The 16,900-nt window shown below is 60.1% G+C and overlaps 1 protein-coding gene across 1 annotated transcript; it reads left to right on the top strand.

The window, feature by feature from the left end:
• Positions 1-690: 690 nt before the first annotated feature.
• Positions 691-6,737, top strand: LOC309685718 (zinc finger and BTB domain-containing protein 45-like; the record flags this gene model as incomplete). The annotated part of the gene is made up of 2 exons (XM_082501448.1): positions 691-1,675; positions 6,212-6,737. 2 exons carry the CDS (start codon positions 691-693, stop codon positions 6,565-6,567), a joined length of 1,341 nt encoding a protein of 446 aa, XP_082357574.1. The 3' UTR covers positions 6,568-6,737.
• Positions 6,738-16,900: the final 10,163 nt, after the last annotated feature.

The following is a 16,900-nucleotide window of genomic DNA, read 5'->3' as shown; positions in this document are numbered from 1 at the left end:
GTCCCCAACCCCTGGAGACATCCCAGAAGGTGTCACTGGTGATGCCCTGGTGGTATCTCCACCCCACGTTGATGTCCCCAACCCCTGGTGACATCCCAGAAGGTGTCACTGGTGATGCCCTGGTGGCTTCTCCACCCCACGTTGATGTCCTCAACCCCTGGTGACATCCCAGAAGGTGTCCCCAACCTCTGGTGATGCCCTGGTGGCTTCTCCACCCCACGTTGATGTCCTCAACCCCTGGTGACATCCCACAGGGTGTCCCCAACCCCTGGTGGTGCCCTGGTGGCTTCTCCACCCCACGTTGATGTCCCCAACTCCTGATGACACCCCACTCCCCAAGCTCCTGGTGATGCCCTGGTGGCATCTCCACCCCACATTGGTGTCCCCAACCCCTGGAGACATCCCAGAAGGTGTCACTGGTGATGCCCCGGTGGCATCTGCACCCCACGTTGATGTCCCCAACCCCTGGAGACATCCCAGAAGGTGTCACTGGTGATGCCCTGGTGGCCTCTCCACCCCACGTTGATGTCCCCAACTCCTGATGACACCCCACTCCCCAAGCTCCTGGTGATGCATCTCCACCCCACGTTGATGTCCCCAACCCCTGGTGACACCCCCATCCGATCTCCCCAGGTATCTCCAGACCTCGGTGACCACCCCGGTCCCCGCCGGTCACCCATCCTGATCAACATGGCGGAAGCCGTCCACTACATTCATCTCCAGAACTTCAGTCGGTCCCTCCTGGAGACCCTCAACGGTCAACGGTTGGGCGGTCACTTCTGCGACGTGACGGTGCGTATCCGTGAGGCCACCTTACGGGCTCACCGCTGCGTCCTGGCCGCCGGCAGTCCCTTCTTCCACGACAAGCTGCTTTTGGGTCACTCGGCCATCGAGGTGCCACCCGTTGTCCCCAGCGGAGCCGTACGGCAGTTGGTGGAGTTTATGTACAGCGGTTGTTTGGTGGTGGCCCAATCGGAAGCTCTCCAGATCCTCACCGCCGCCTCCATCCTCCAAATCAAGACCGTCATCGACGAGTGTACCCAAATCATCTCTCAAAGCCGCGCTCCCAAGGCGTTGCCGCCTGCCCCGCCCCGACCCCGCCCCGACCCCGCCCCGGCACCCGTTGACTCCCGTCCCAAACCACCGCCGGAACCCGATCTCCGCTTCGGGCCGGTGGAACCGGCGCCCAGTTGCCACAGTCGCAAACAACGGCAACCTCTACGCCTCCAGTTGCCGGTTAAAGAGGAGGAAGAGGAGGAGGAGGAGGAGGAAGAAGAGGGCACCACCGCTGCCGTCGGGGAGGAAGGCTTCGCCGCCCCGCCCTTCGCTGCCGAGGAACCGCCATTTTTCGGGGCTGCCGAGGTCTTCGCCGACGCTTTCTTGCCCCCGTGGCCCGGCGAGGACAGCGGTGGCCTGGAGACGTCGGGCCGAGCGCCGGCGTTTGGGGTCAAGACGCCGCCGGGGGGCAACAGTTTTGGTTTCGTGCCACCGGTGCCACCGCCGGCGCCGCCGGCGGCGCTCTACGAGGGGGGCGTGGAGGGGGTTGTCCCCTCTGTCCCCGAGGTGGCCCAACCCGGTCCCTCACGTTGTCCTGAGCCGTCCTATCAGTGCGGTCACTGCCAGAAGACCTTCAGCTCCCGCAAGAACTACACCAAACATATGTTCATCCACTCCGGTGAGGGGACACGGCAGAGGGGACACGGCAGAGGGGACACCGGGGGGAGGGGACACCGGGGGGGGGGGACACGGGAGCTGCAGAGGGTCCCTCGTGGGGACGGGGGAGGTGGGGACGATGGAAGGGTGGGGAGATGTTGGAGGGGATAAGGATGTGGGGCAACGGGGGATGGTGCAGTGAGGGAGCGGGGACATGTGGGGACGGGGCCGTTGGGAGATGGGGGTGCGGAGGGTTGGGGACAGGGACGCAACGGGTTGAGCTGTGTCACTCCGTGTCACTCCGTGTTGACACATGTTGCTGCGTCGGTCCATGTTGACACGCGTTGCTCCACGTGATCAGCGTTGACCTGTGTCACTCTGTGGTGACCAACGTCACTCTTGTGTTGACTCATGTTCGTCACGAGTTGAACGTGTCACTCCATGTCACTCCATGTCACTCCGTGTTGACACATGTTGCTGTGATGGTCTATGTTGACACGTGTTGCTCCACGTGATCAGCGTTGACCTGTGTCACTCTGTGGTGACCAACATCACTACGTGGTGACACATAGACACTCTGTGTTGACTCATGTTCTTCACATGTTGAACTGTGTCACTCCATGTCAATCCATGTCACTCCGTGTTGACATACGTTGCTGTGTTGGTCCATGTTGACACGCGTTGCTCCACGTGATCAGCGTTGACCTGTGTCACTTTGTGGTGACCAACGTCACTCTTGTGTTGACTCATGTTCATCACGTGTTGAACTATGTCACTCCATGTCACTCCGTGTTGACACATGTTACTGTGTTGGTCCATGTTGACACGCGTTGCTCCACGTGATCAGCGTTGACCTGTGTCACTCTGTGGTGACCAACGTCACTCTTGTGTTGACTCATGATCTTCACGTGTTGAACTGTGTCATTCCATGTCACTCCATGTCACTCCGTGTTGACACATGTTGCTGCGTTGGTCCATGTTGACACGCGTTGCTCCACGTGATCAGCGTTGACCTGTGTCACTCTGTGGTGACCAACATCACTCTTGTGTTGACTCATGTTCATCACGTGTTGAACTGTGTCACTCCATGTCACTCCGTGTTGACACATGTTGCTGTGTTGGTCCATGTTGACACGCGTTGCTCCACGTGATCAGCGTTGACCTGTGTCGTTCTGTGGTGACCAACGTCACTCTTGTGTTGACTCATGTTCATCACGTGTTGAACTGTGTCATTCCATGTCACTCCATGTCACTCCGTGTTGACACATGTTGCTGCGTTGGTCCATGTTGACACGCGTTGCTCCACGTGATCAGTGTTGACCTGTGTCACTCTGTGGTGACCAATGTCACTATGTGGTGACACATAGACACTCTGTGGTGACTCATGTTCATCACGTGTTGAACTGTGTCACTCCATGTCACTCCATGTCACTCCGTGTTGACACATGTTGCTGCGTCGGTCCATGTTGACACGCGTTGCTCCACGTGATCAGCGTTGACCTGTGTCACTTTGTGGTGACCAACGTCACTCTTGTGTTGACTCATGTTCATCACGTGTTGAACTATGTCACTCCATGTCACTCCATGTCACTCCGTGTTGACATACGTTGCTGTGTTGGTCCATGTTGACACGCGTTGCTCCACATGATCAGTGTTGACCTGTGTCACTCTGTGGTGACCAACTTCACTATGTGGTGACACATAGACACTCTGTGGTGACCCACATTGCTCCATGTTACTCCATGTTCACTCATGTTGCTCTGTGTTGGTCCATGTTGACATACACTGCTCCACGTTGACACGCGTTGCTTCATATGATCAGTGTTGACCTGTGTCACTCTGGTGACCCACATCGACCTGCGCTGACCCATGTTGCTCCATGTCACGCCACGTTCACTCATGTTGCTCTGTGTTGGTCCGTGTTAACACGCATTGCTCCGTGTTGACATGTGTTCACCTGTGTCACTTTGTGTCAACTCATGTTGACCCATATCTCTGTGTGGTGACCCATGTGACTCTGTGATGACCCACATCAACCTGGGTTGACCCACAGGTTGCTCTGTGTCAATCCATGTCGACACATGTTGCTGTGTTGATCCATGTTGACATGTCTTCCTCCATGTGATCAGTGGTGACCCACGTCGCTATGTGGTCACCCACGTCGCTCCACGTCAATCCATGCGGACACACGTTGCTCTGTGTCAGTCCATGTTGACATGCATTGCTCCATGGGACCAGCGTTGACGTGTGTCGCTCTGTGGTGACCCATGTTGACCCGTGTTACGAAGTGGTGACCCACATCAGCCCGCAATGACCTGTGCTGACCACCGTTGACCCGTGTTGGGCCCTATTCATCTATGGTCACCTACGTGACTCCCATGTCGCTCCATTTTGACCCACGTAGACCTGCATTGATCCGTGTTCTCCCATGACCCTCTGTGTTGACCCATGTTGATCCAGTGTTGACGTGTGTTCACCCATTTTGACCCATGTCGATCAGTGTTGACCCGTGTAGACCCATGCCAATCCATGTTGCTTTGTTAATCCGGTCACTCACGTGTTGCTCCATGTTGACCTGTGTTGATCTGCCGTCTCATGTTGACCTGTGCTGACCCGTGTTGATCCATGTTCACCTGTGGAACCATGTCGAGCTGTGTCAAACTGTGTGGATCCATGGTGACCTGTATTGACCCACGTTGATCCATGAGCACCTGTGGAATCCTGCTGACCCATGTTGGTCTGTGTTGACCCGTGTTGATCTATGTTGACATATGTTGGTTCATGTTTACCCGCGTCACTCCCACGTTGACCCATGATGACCTGTGTTGACCTTCGTCAATGCACATCACTCCCTTTTGACACACGTTGATCCACTGACGTGTGTTAATCTATGTTGACTCATGCTGACCTGTGTCACTCCGTGTTGACCCGTGCTGATCCATGTTGACCCATATCAACCTGTGTCATTCCATGTTGACCCATCAGCTCGTGTTGCTCCGTGTTGACCTGTACTGATCCATGTTGACCCATGTCAACATGTGTTGCTCCATGTTGACCTGTACTGATCCGTGTTGACCCATGTCAAAATGTGTTGCTCCATGTTGACCTGTATTGATCCATGTTGACCCGTCAACCTGTGTTGCTCCATGTTGCTCCATGTTGACCCGCATTGATCCATGTTGACCCGTCAGCCTGTGTTGCTCCGTGTTGACCTCTACTGATCCGTGTTGACCCGTGTCAACATGTGTTGCTCCATGTTGACCTGTATTGATCCATGTTGACCCGAAACTTGTGTTGCTCCACGTTGCTCCACGTTGACCTGTATTGATCCATGTTGACCCACGTTGATCTGTGTTGACCCGTGTTGATCCATGTTGACCCACATCGATCCAGGTTGACCCACATCGATCCAGGTTGACCCATGTTGACCCGTGTTGATCCATGTTGACTGACCCACATCGATCCCGGTTGACCCACATCGATCCAGGTTGACCCATATCGATCCAGGTTGACCCGTGTTGATCCAGGTTGACCCACATCAATCCAGGTTGACCCATATCGATCCAGGTTGACCCGTGCTGATCCAGGTTGACCCACAACGATCCAGGTTGACCCGTGTTGACCTGTGTTGATCCATGTTGACCCACATCGATCCAGGTTGACCCACATCGATCCAGGTTGACCCATATTGATCCAGGTTGACCCACATCGATCCAGGTTGACCCATATCGATCCAGGTTGACCCATATCGATCCAGGTTGACCCACATCGATCCAGGTTGACCCGTGTTGATCCAGGTTGACCCACATCGATCCAGGTTGACCCATATCGATCCAGGTTGACCCGTGTTGACCCGTGTTGATCCATGTTGACTGACCCACATCGATCCAGGTTGACCCACATCGATCCAGGTTGACCCATATCGATCCAGGTTGACCCACATTGATCCAGGTTGACCCATATCGATCCAGGTTGACCCATGTTGATCCGGGTTGACCCACATCGATCCAGGTTGACCCATATCGATCCAGGTTGACCCGTGTTGATCCAGGTTGACCCACATCGATCCAGGTTGACCCGTGTTGATCCGGGTTGACCCACATCGATCCAGGTTGACCCATATCGATCCAGGTTGACCCGTGTTGATCCGGGTTGACCCACATTGATCCAGGTTGACCCATATCGATCCAGGTTGACCCATGTTGATCCGGGTTGACCCACATCGATCCAGGTTGACCCATATCGATCCAGGTTGACCCGTGTTGATCCAGGTTGACCCACATCGATCCAGGTTGACCCGTGTTGATCCAGGTTGACCCACATTGATCCAGGTTGACCCATATCGATTCCAGGTTGACCCGTGTTGATCCAGGTTGACCCACATCGATCCAGGTTGACCCACATCGATCCAGGTTGACCCGTGTTGATCCATGTTGACCCACATCGATCCAGGTTGACCCACATCGATCCAGGTTGACCCATATTGATCCAGGTTGACCCACATCGATCCAGGTTGACCCATATCGATCCAGGTTGACCCACGGTTGTCTCTCCGTAGGCGAGAAGCCCCACCAGTGCTCCATCTGCTGGCGCTCCTTCTCCCTCCGTGACTACCTGCTGAAGCACATGGTGACCCACACGGGCGTCCGCGCCTTCCAGTGCGGCGTCTGCTGCAAACGCTTCACCCAGAAGAGCTCCCTCAACGTCCACATGCGCACCCACCGCCCTGAACGCTTCCAGTGCCGCCTCTGCACCAAGGGCTTCTCCCACCGCACCCTCCTCGAGCGTCACGCCGCTGCTACCCACCCTGTCCCACCACCGGGGCCACCGCCGGGGCCACCACCACCCGAAGCCGGGCTGGCAACGTGGCCAGGAACCGAGGCTGCGGGTGCCGGCTCCGCTCACACGGCGTGAAGGTGTTCCGCCGGGGGGGGGGAAACACGTGTCTCTGTCACCCCCCCAAACTGCCATGGGGGTGGACTTTGGGGCTCCCCCGTGCCTGTGGACGAGTCCCCCGGGGCTGTTGGAGCCCCCTGGGGTGAAACCTAAAGGACTTTGACCCCCACCTCAGCCACGGATTCGATGCACCGGATGGACAGACGGAGGGAGATGGGGTCCATCCCGCTTGTCCCCTCCCGGTGACGTGGTTTCCGTCTGTCCCCTCCCCCCCCCCCCCCAAAACCGCAGTGGTGGGGGGCGGTTCAACAGACTCGGCGGCACCGGGGGGTGGTGAAAATCAACACGCGGGTTTTAAGGACTGTTTTAGTGCCGTTATTGCGATTTTTTTTTTTTCTCCTAAAAATTTCCTCTCCCCCCCCCCCTCCTCACCTCTTGCCCACGTGACATCTCACCTACTGAACGGTGGGTGCCAACCCTGGGCACGTGGCCACCACGGAATGGCCACGGTAGCCGTTGGCCACTCACGGGACCTCCTTGAGTCTTTCTGATGATGACGGGTGTCAATGGGGCCAAACTATGTCCCCGTGGCCACCGTGGAAGGGCCGTGGTAGCCATTGGCCGCATCACAGGACCTCCCTGAGTCTTTGTGATGATGACAGGTGTCGATGGGACCAAACTATGTCCCCGTGGCCACCGTGGAAGGGCCGTGGTAGCCATTGGCCGCATCACAGGACCTCCCTGAGTCTTTGTGATGATGACAGGTGTCGATGGGACCAAACTATGTCCCCGAGGCCACCATGGAAGGGCTGTGGTAGCCATTGGCCATATCATGGGACCTCCCCAAGTCTTTCTGTTGACATGGAGCACCAGTGGGGACAAACTACACCTCTGTGGCCACCACAGGAGGGCTGTAGTAGCCATTGGCCGAGTCATGGACCCTTCCCAAGTCTTTTGATGGGCACCAAAAAGGCCAAACCACATCCCCATGGCCACCAAAGAAGGGTCATAGACTCATTGGCCACATCATGGGTCCTCCATGAACCTTCCTGTTGATAACGGCAACCAGCAGGGCAAACCACGTCCCCGTGGCCACCATAGAAGGGCTGTAGCAGCCATTGACCACATCATGGGTCCACCATGAACCTTTTTGTTGGTGATGGCCACCAGCAGGGCAAACCACGTCCCCATGGCCACTAAAGATGGGCTGTAGCAGCCATTGACCACGTCATCGGTCTTCCATGAACCTTCCTGTTGGTGATGGCAACCAGCAGGGCAAACCACGTCCCCGTGGCCACCACAGAAGGGCTGTAGCAGCCATTGACCACATCATGGGTCCTCCATGAACCTTTCTGTTGGTGATGGCCACCAGCAGGGCAAACCACGTCCCCGTGGCCACCACAGAAGGGCTGTAGCAGCCATTGACCACGTCATGGGTCTTCCATGAACCTTCCTGTTGATGATGGCCACCAGCAGGGCAAACCACGTCCCCGTGGCCACCACAGAAGGGCTGTAGCAGCCATTGACCACGTCATCGGTCTTCCATGAACCTTCCTGTTGGTGATGGCCACCAGCAGGGCAAACCACATCCCCGTGGCCACCACAGAAGGGCTGTAGCAGCCATTGACCACGTCATCGGTCTTCCATGAACCTTCCTGTTTGTGATGGCCACCAGCAGGGCAAACCACATCCCCGTGGCCACCACAGAAGGGCTGCAGCAGCCATTGACCACGTCATCGGTCTTCCATGAACCTTCCTGTTTGTGATGGCCACCAGCAGGGCAAACCACATCCCCGTGGCCACCACAGAAGGGCTGTAGCAGCCATTGACCACGTCATCGGTCTTCCATGAACCTTCCTGTTTGTGATGGCCACCAGCAGGGCAAACCACATCCCCGTGGCCACCACAGAAGGGCTGCAGCAGCCATTGACCACGTCATCGGTCTTCCATGAACCTTCCTGTTTGTGATGGCCACCAGCAGGGCAAACCACATCCCCGTGGCCACCACAGAAGGGCTGTAGCAGCCATTGACCACGTCATCGGTCTTCCATGAACCTTCCTGTTGGTGATGGCCACCAGCAGGGCAAACCACATCCCCGTGGCCACCACAGAAGGGCTGTAGCAGCCATTGACCACGTCATGGGTCTTCCATGAACCTTCCTGTTGGTGATGGCCACCAGCAGGGCAAACCACGTCCCCGTGGCCACCACAGAAGGGCTGTAGCAGCCATTGACCACGTCATGGGTCTTCCATGAACCTTCCTGTTGGTGATGGCCACCAGCAGGGCAAACCACGTCCCCGTGGCCACCATAGAAACAGCACCATCTCCTCTACCACCTCCTCCCCTGTCCTTGGGGAGCTCCTCAGAGCCTCCGCTGCATTGCCAGGGCCGGATTGGGCCTTCGCTCGGCTCCGTGGAGGTGGCGGTGGCGAGCGAGGTGGGAACCGCGGCTGAAAGTCTTGGTGCAGTCGGGATAGCGGTAGGGCTTCTCGCCGGTGTGGGTACGTTGGTGCTCGAGCAGATGGGCGCTCTCGCCGAAGCATTTGCCGCACTGGCCGCACTGGAAGGGCTTCTGGCCGCTGTGGAGACGGCGGTGCCGGTTGTGGTTGGAGCTCCAGCCGAAACCGTTTGCCGCAAGCGCCGCACTGGTAGGGTTTCTCGCCGGTGTGGGTGCGCTGGTGCTGCAAGAGGTTGGAGTTCTGGGTGAAGCTCTTGGCGCAGGCGCCGCGCTTGTAGGGCTTCTCCCCCGTGTGGGTGGCCAAGCGTCGCATCAGGTGCGAGCTCTGCCCAAAGGCCTTGTCGCATTCGGTGCACTTGTAGGGTTTTCGGGTACGTGGAGGGGACATAGGGGGCAGCCCCCAGGACCAGCCCAGGCCGGGCGATGGGGACAGTGGTGGCGATGTCACCGGGCTCTCAGGGCTGTCTGTCTCTGGGGGACTTCACGGTGTCTGTGGGAACATGGAGATGGGCGTCACCTTGGAGATCTATTTGCCCTCCCCGAGTTTCTTAATTGCCCCCCAGTATCCCTAATTGTTCCCTGGAATTACCAAATCGCCCCCTGAGCTCCCCAATCGCCCCTTCGATCTCCCTCATTGCCCCCCACCCCTGGATCTCCCGGTTTGCTTCCCGAGCCGTACGGTGCCCTCGCAGACCCCCATCTCATTCGGAGATGGCCAAGAGGAACGTGGAGGTCAGGGATGGACCTGGGGTGGGGATGGAGCAGGGACCTCTCCGATGTCCCATGTGTCCCCCTCTCGGCGGTGGGATGGAGCTGGGGAGACACCCAGGACCGTGGTGGGTCTCCATCCGTAGAGTTCCTCAGAATTCCCTGGAAAGAACCACGAGGAACCTGGATGAGGTGGGGACGTACTTTGGTTGGCGTCGGTGCCATCCCATGATGCTTTGCGATGCCCCCCCCCCCCCCCCTCCGCTGTCCCCGTCACCAGGCGGCTCCTCCACGTCCTGTGGGGAGACACGGGGGTGGGGGTGGAAAATGTGGGGTGCAGGGGGTCAGCACCCCCCCCTCCCCCCCCCCCCCCCACCTCCCAAAAAGGGGACCCAGATGTCGAGGGGGGGGGGACTAAGGGAGCCACCCCCTGCCAGGGCTGGAGAGATTGGGGGGAGCCCTGGATGGGCTGGGGGGGGGGGGGGGGGCAGAGGTGGAGGTGGGGGCACTCAGGGTGAAAGGGGGGAACACCCCAAAAGAGGGGAGGGCACCCCAAAAAAAGGGGGGGGGGGGGGGCGTGGGGGACCTCCAGAGGGGACGGCAAAAGAGGATGGGGGGGGGCACCGAGGGTGAAGGGGGGGGCATAGGGGACCTCTGGAGCTGGGGGGGGACATCCCAAAAGAGGGGGGGGGACACCGAGGGTGAAGGGAGGGTGTGGGAGACCTCCAGAGGGGAGGGGGGATCCCAAAAGAGGATGGGGGGGCACACCCCAAAAGAGGGGGGGTGGCACCGAGGGTGAAGGGGGGGCATGGGGGACCTCCAGAGGGGAGGGGGGGGCCCCAAAAGAGAATGGGGGGGGCACCGAGGGTGAAGGGGGGGGCATAGGGGATCTCTGGAGCTGGGGGGGGACACCCCAAAAGAGGGGGGGGGACACCGAGGGTGAAGGGGGGGTGTGAGGGACCTCCAGAGGGGAGGGGGGACCCCAAAGAGGATGGGGGGGGCACACCCCAAAAGAGGGGGAGTGGCACCGAGGATGAAGGGGGGGCGTGGGGGACCTCCAGAGGGGACCCCAAAAAAGAGAGGGGGGGGGCAAAGACCCGGGTGGCATCAGAGGGTCCCTGGAGGGGGTGTCCCCAGACTGGGGGGAGGGAAGGGGAGGGGGACACGGGGAATTGGAGGGAGAGGGGTGACATAGGGGGGTGCAGGGGGGGTGTGTCCCCCCCGCCCCCCCCCCCACCCACCCGCGGCGGAGGCAGCAGCGCCCCGAGAACCCGGAAGGGCTCAGGCACCACCAGGGGCCGCTCTGCGCCGCTCGGAGGACCGCGACTCGATGGTCTTCCCCCCCCCCCCCAACCACCCCGCGTTATATATTGGGGCAGTTTTCCCCATTTCGGCAGGTTTTTGCCCCATTTTGGGAGCTCTGTGGCCCAGAGGGCTACGGAGGGGACACAGGGATGGGGACATCTCCATGTCCCAGGGGTGCGGAGGTGAATTTGGGGAGACAGAGCTGGGGGGGGGGGACGACGATGACGACGATGACGACACGGACACGTCCAGAGCGGAATTTGGGGAGTCCCCGAGGTGACCCGTGTCCTCACCGGTGGGTGACAAGGCCGGAGCGCTGGCGGTGGCACCCGATGTCCCCACGGTGACGGGCAGAGCTAAAGGGATTCCCCATGTCCATATTTCGAGGTTCTTTGGGGCTCCTGGTGATGGATTTGGTGACATTGGGCACCCGTTTTGGTGTCCCCAAGGTGACTTGTGTCCTCACTGGCGGGTGACAAGGCCGGAGCGCTGGCGGTGGCACCTGATGTCCCCACGGTGACGGGCAGAGCTAAGGGCATTCCCCACGTCCATATTTCGGTGTCCTTTGGAGCTCCTGGTGGCAGACTCGGTGACACCCGGCACCCGTTTTGGTGTCCCCGAGGACTACTTGTGTCCCCACTGGTGGGTGACAAGGCCGGAGCGCTGGCGGTGGCTCCCCGATGTCCCCACGATGACGGGCAGAGCTAAAGGGATTCCCCATGTCCATATTTCGAGGTTCTTTGGGGCTCCTGGTGATGGATTTGGTGACATTGGGCACCCGTTTTGGTGTCCCCGAGGGCGACTTGTGTCCTCACTGGTGGGTGACAAAGCCAGAGCGCTGGTGGTGGCACCTGATGTCCCCACGGTGATGGGCAGAGCTAAAGGGATTCCCCACGTCCATATTTCGGTGTCCTTTGGAGCTCCTGGCGTCGGCTTCGGTGACACCCGGCACCCGTTTTGGTGTCCCCGAGGGCTACTTGTGTCCCCGCTGGTGGGTGACGAGACCGGAGCGCTGGCGGTGGCTCCCCGATGTCACCACGGTGACGGGCAGAGCTAAAGGGATTCCCCATGTCCATATTTCGATGTCCTTTGGGGCTCCTGGTGGCAGACTCGGTGACACCCGGCACCCGTTTGGTGTCCCCGAGGCTACTTGTGTCCCCGCCGGTGGGTGACAAAGCCGGAGCGCTGGCGGTGGCACCTGATGTCCCCACAACGACAGGCAGAGCTAAGGGGATTCCCCACGTCCATATTTCGGTGTCCTTTGGAGCTCCTGGCGTCGGCTTCGGTGACACCCGGCACCCGTTTTGGTGTCCCCGAGGGCTACTTGTGTCCCCGCCGGTGGGTGACAAGGCCGCAGCGCTGGCGGTGGCACCTGATGTCCCCATAATGACAGGCAGAGCTAAGGGGATTCCCCACGTCCATATTTCGGTGTCCTTTGGGGCTCCTGGCGTCGGCTTCGGTGACACCCGGCACCCGTTTGGTGTCCCCGAGGGCTACTTGTGTCCCCGCTGGTGGGTGACAAGGCCGGAGCGCTGGCGGTGGCTCCCCGATGTCCCCACAATGACGGGCAGAGCTAAGGGGATTCCCCATAACCATATTTCGGTGTCCTTTGGAGCTCCTGGCGTCGGCTTCGGTGACACCTGGCACCCGTTTTGGTGTCCCCAAGGTGACTTGTGTCCTCACTGGTGGGTGACAAAGCCTGAGCGCTGGCGGTGGCACCTGATGTCCCCATAATGACAGGCAGAGATAAGGGCATTCCTCACGTCCATATTTTGGTGTCCTTTGGAGCTCCTGGCGTCGGCTTCGGTGACACCCGGCACCCGTTTTGGTGTCCCCGAGAGCTACTTGTGTCCCCGCTGGTGTGTGACGAGGCCGGAGCGCTGGTGGTGGCACCTGATGTCCCCACGGTGACGAGCAGAGCTAAGGGGATTCCCCATATCCATATTTCGGTGTCCTTTGGGGCTCCTGGCGTCGGCTTCGGTGACACCTGGCACCCGTTTTGGTGTCCCCAAGGTGACTTGTGTCCTCACTGGTGGGTGACAAAGCCTGAGCGCTGGCGGTGGCACCTGATGGCCCCACAACGACAGGCAGAGCTAAGGGGATTCCCCATGTCCATATTTCGGTGTCCTTTGGAGCTCCTGGCGTCGGCTTCGGTGACACCCGGCACCCGTTTTGGTGTCCCCGAGGCTACTTGTGTCCCCGCTGGTGGGTGACGAGGCCGGAGCGCTGGCGGTGACACCTGATGTCCCCACAACGACAGGCAGAGCTAAGGGGATTCCCCACGTCCATATTTCGGTGTCCTTTGGAGCTCCTGGCGTCCGCTTCGGTGACACCCGGCACCCGTTTGGTGTCCCCGAGGGCTACTTGTGTCCCCGCTGGTGGGTGACGAGGCCGGAGCGCTGGCGGAAGCATTTGCCGCACCGCGGGCAGGGGAATGGCTTCTCCCCGGTGTGGATGCGGCGGTGAGCGGTGAGGTGGGAAGCGACGGCGAAGGTTTTGCCGCAGTCGGCGCAGGCGTGAGGCCGTTCGCCGGTGTGACCGCGCCGGTGCAACGCCAACGCCGAGCTTTGGCTGAAGCGTTTGCCGCAGTGGGCGCAGGCGAAGGGGCGCTCGCCGGTGTGTACCCGGCGGTGGACGGCGAGATGCGAGGGGACGGCGAAGGTTTTGCCGCAGTCGGCGCAGGCGTGAGGCCGCTCGCCGGTGTGACCGCGCCGGTGCAACGCCAACGCCGAGCTTTGGCTGAAGCGTTTGCCGCAGTGGGCGCAGGCGAAAGGCCGTTCGCCGGTGTGTACCCGGCGGTGCACCGCCAAACGGGAGCGGGCGGCGAAGGTCTTACCGCAATCGGCGCAGCGGTGGCCCTCCGGGGAGGTGGGGACGTCGCGCTGGTGGCAGGCGGTGGCGCGGGTAGGGGGCGGCGGCGGTGGCAATGGCGGTGGCACCGGGGGTGGTTGCGGAGGGGTGGCGGGGCCGGGGGCTGCGGAGAGAGGGGAGAGTGAGAGGGGGGGACGGGGTGTGGGGACGCTGGGGACATGCGGGAGACACGGAGGGACACGCGGTGCGACGTGGGACAGGCGGAAGGATACGTGGAGGGACATGGGGGACATAGGGTGTGACATGGGGGTCACACGGTATGACATGGGGGACACAGTGGGACATGGGGGACACGCAGAGGGACACGCCGTGAGACGTGGGGGACACACAAAGGGACATGGGGGACACATGGAGAGACATGGGGGACACACAGAGGGACACGCCGTGCGACGTGGGGGGGACACAAAGGGACACGGGGGACACACAAAGGGACATGAGGGACACAGAGGTACACACAGTGGGACATGAGGGACACACGGAGAGACATGGGGGACACGCAGTGTGACATGAGACACGTGGAGGGACACAAGGGACACGTGGGGGACACACAGAGGGACACGCAGCGTGACATGGGACATGTGAAGGGACATAGCGGGACACGGGGACATAGGGTGTGACACGGGGGACACGTGGTATGACAATGGGGACACGGGTACACACGGCGGAACATGGGGGACGTGTGGAGGGACACAGGGGACACGGAGGGACACATAGTATGACATGGGGGACACTGAGGGACACACGGAGGCACATGGGGATAGAGGGTGTGACACGGGGGACACGTGGAGGTACATGGGGGACATGCAGAAGGACACGCAGTGTGACATGGGGGACACGTGGTATGACATGGGGGACAAAGGGACACACAGTGGGACACGGGAGACACGCAGAGGGACAGCAGTGTGACGTGGGACACGTGGAGGGACACACAGAGGGACATGGGGTACATAGGGTGGGACATGGTATGACAATGGGGACACGGGTACACACGGCGGGACATGGGGGACACATGGAGGGACACGTGGTATGACATGGGGGACACTGAGGGACACATGGAGGGACATAGGGGACATACGAAGGGACACACGGAGGGACATGGGGAAGATGGAGGGACACACGGTGTGACATGGGACACACAAAGGGACATGGGGGACACGCAAAGGGACACGGGGGACACGCAAAGGGACACGTGCTATGACATGGGGGACAGAGGGACACACAGTGGGACATGGGGGACACCGAGGGACACACGGTGTGACATGGGAGACACGCAGAGGGACATGGGGGACACAGAGGGACACGTGGTATGACATGGGGGACACCGAGGGACATGGGGAAGATGGAGGGACACACGGTGTGACATGGGACACACAAAGGGACATGGGGGACACGCAAAGGGACACGTGGTATGACATGGGGGACAGAGGGACACACAGTGGGACATGGGAGACACGCAGAGGGACATGGGGGACACGGAGGGACACGTGGTATGACATGGGGGACACCGAGGGACACACGGAGGGACATGGGGAAGATGGAGGGACACACGGTGTGACATGGGACACACAAAGGGACACGTGGTATGACATGGGGGACAGAGGGACACACAGCGTGACATGGGGGACACAGGTACACACGGTGGGACATGGGGGACACGTGGAGGGACGTGGTGTGACATGGGACACACACGGAGGGACATGGGGACACATGGAAGGACACGCAGAAGGACATGTGGAGGAACATGGGGGACATAGGGTGTGACATGGGGGACACACGGTTTGACAATGGGGACACAGAGGTCCACACGGTGGGACATGGGGGACACGCAGTGTGACGCAAGACACGCGGAGGGACACAGGGGACACGCGGAGGGACACATGGGACATGCGGTGTGACGTGAGACACGGAGGGACACACGTGGGGGACATGTGGTGTGCCATGGGCGACGTGGTGTGACATGGGGGACACGATGGGACATGGGGGACACGGAGGGACACGCGGTGTGACGTGGGGACGTGGTATGACATGGGGACATGCAGGAGGACACGGAGGGACACGCGGTGTGATGTGGGCCACACAGAGGGACATGGGGACACGTAGGAACATGCAGAGAGACATGGGGACATGTGGAGGGACAGAGGGGACATGCGGAGGGATCTGTGGTGTGACGTGGGGACACGTGGAGGGACATGGGGGGACATGGAGGGACACAGTGTGATGTGAGAGATGGGGTGTGACATGGGGGACACGTGGAGGTACATGTGGTGTGACATGGGGACATGGTGTGACATGGGGACATGGTGTGACATGGGGGACACGGAGGGACATGGGGGACACGGAGGGACACGCGGTGTGACGTGGGGGACGTGGTATGACATGGGGACATGCAGGAGGACATGGAGGGACACGCGGTGTGATGTGGGCCACACAGAGGGACATGGGGACACGTAGGAACATGCAGAGAGACATGGGGACATGTGGAGGGACAGAGGGGACATGCGGAGGGATCTGTGGTGTGACGTGGGGACACGTGGTATGACATGGGGGACATGTGGAGGTACTTGTGGTGTGACATGGGGACATGGTGTGACATGGGGGACACGGAGGGACATGGGGCACACACAGAGGGACATGGAGTGACATGGGGACACATGGGGGGCCATGGGAATATGGGGGACACAGTGACATGGGGGACACTGGGAGTGACATGGGGACACATGGAGCGACACAGGGGGTGATGTGGGGGACACACAGTGTGACACGGGGGATGTGTGGAGGGACGTGGGGGACACATGGAGAGAGATGGGGACATGGGGGACATTTGGTGTGACATGGGGACGGGGGGGGCCATGTGGTGTGACAAAGGGGACACGTGGAGAGAGAGATGGGGACATTCGGAGTGCCACGGGGACGGGGGGGGGACGTGAGATATGACATGGGGGGGACACACAGGAGATGTGGGGACACAGAGGACACGGTGCCATGTGAGGGGACACACGGTGTGACGT

This window comes from Vanellus vanellus (genome assembly GCF_965231255.1).
Source record: "Vanellus vanellus genome assembly, contig: HAP1_SCAFFOLD_1423, whole genome shotgun sequence".
Classification (NCBI taxonomy): Eukaryota; Metazoa; Chordata; class Aves; order Charadriiformes; family Charadriidae; genus Vanellus; species Vanellus vanellus.
Note: the sequence above shows the minus strand (reverse complement) of the source record. Positions and strands in the feature narration are given on the sequence as shown.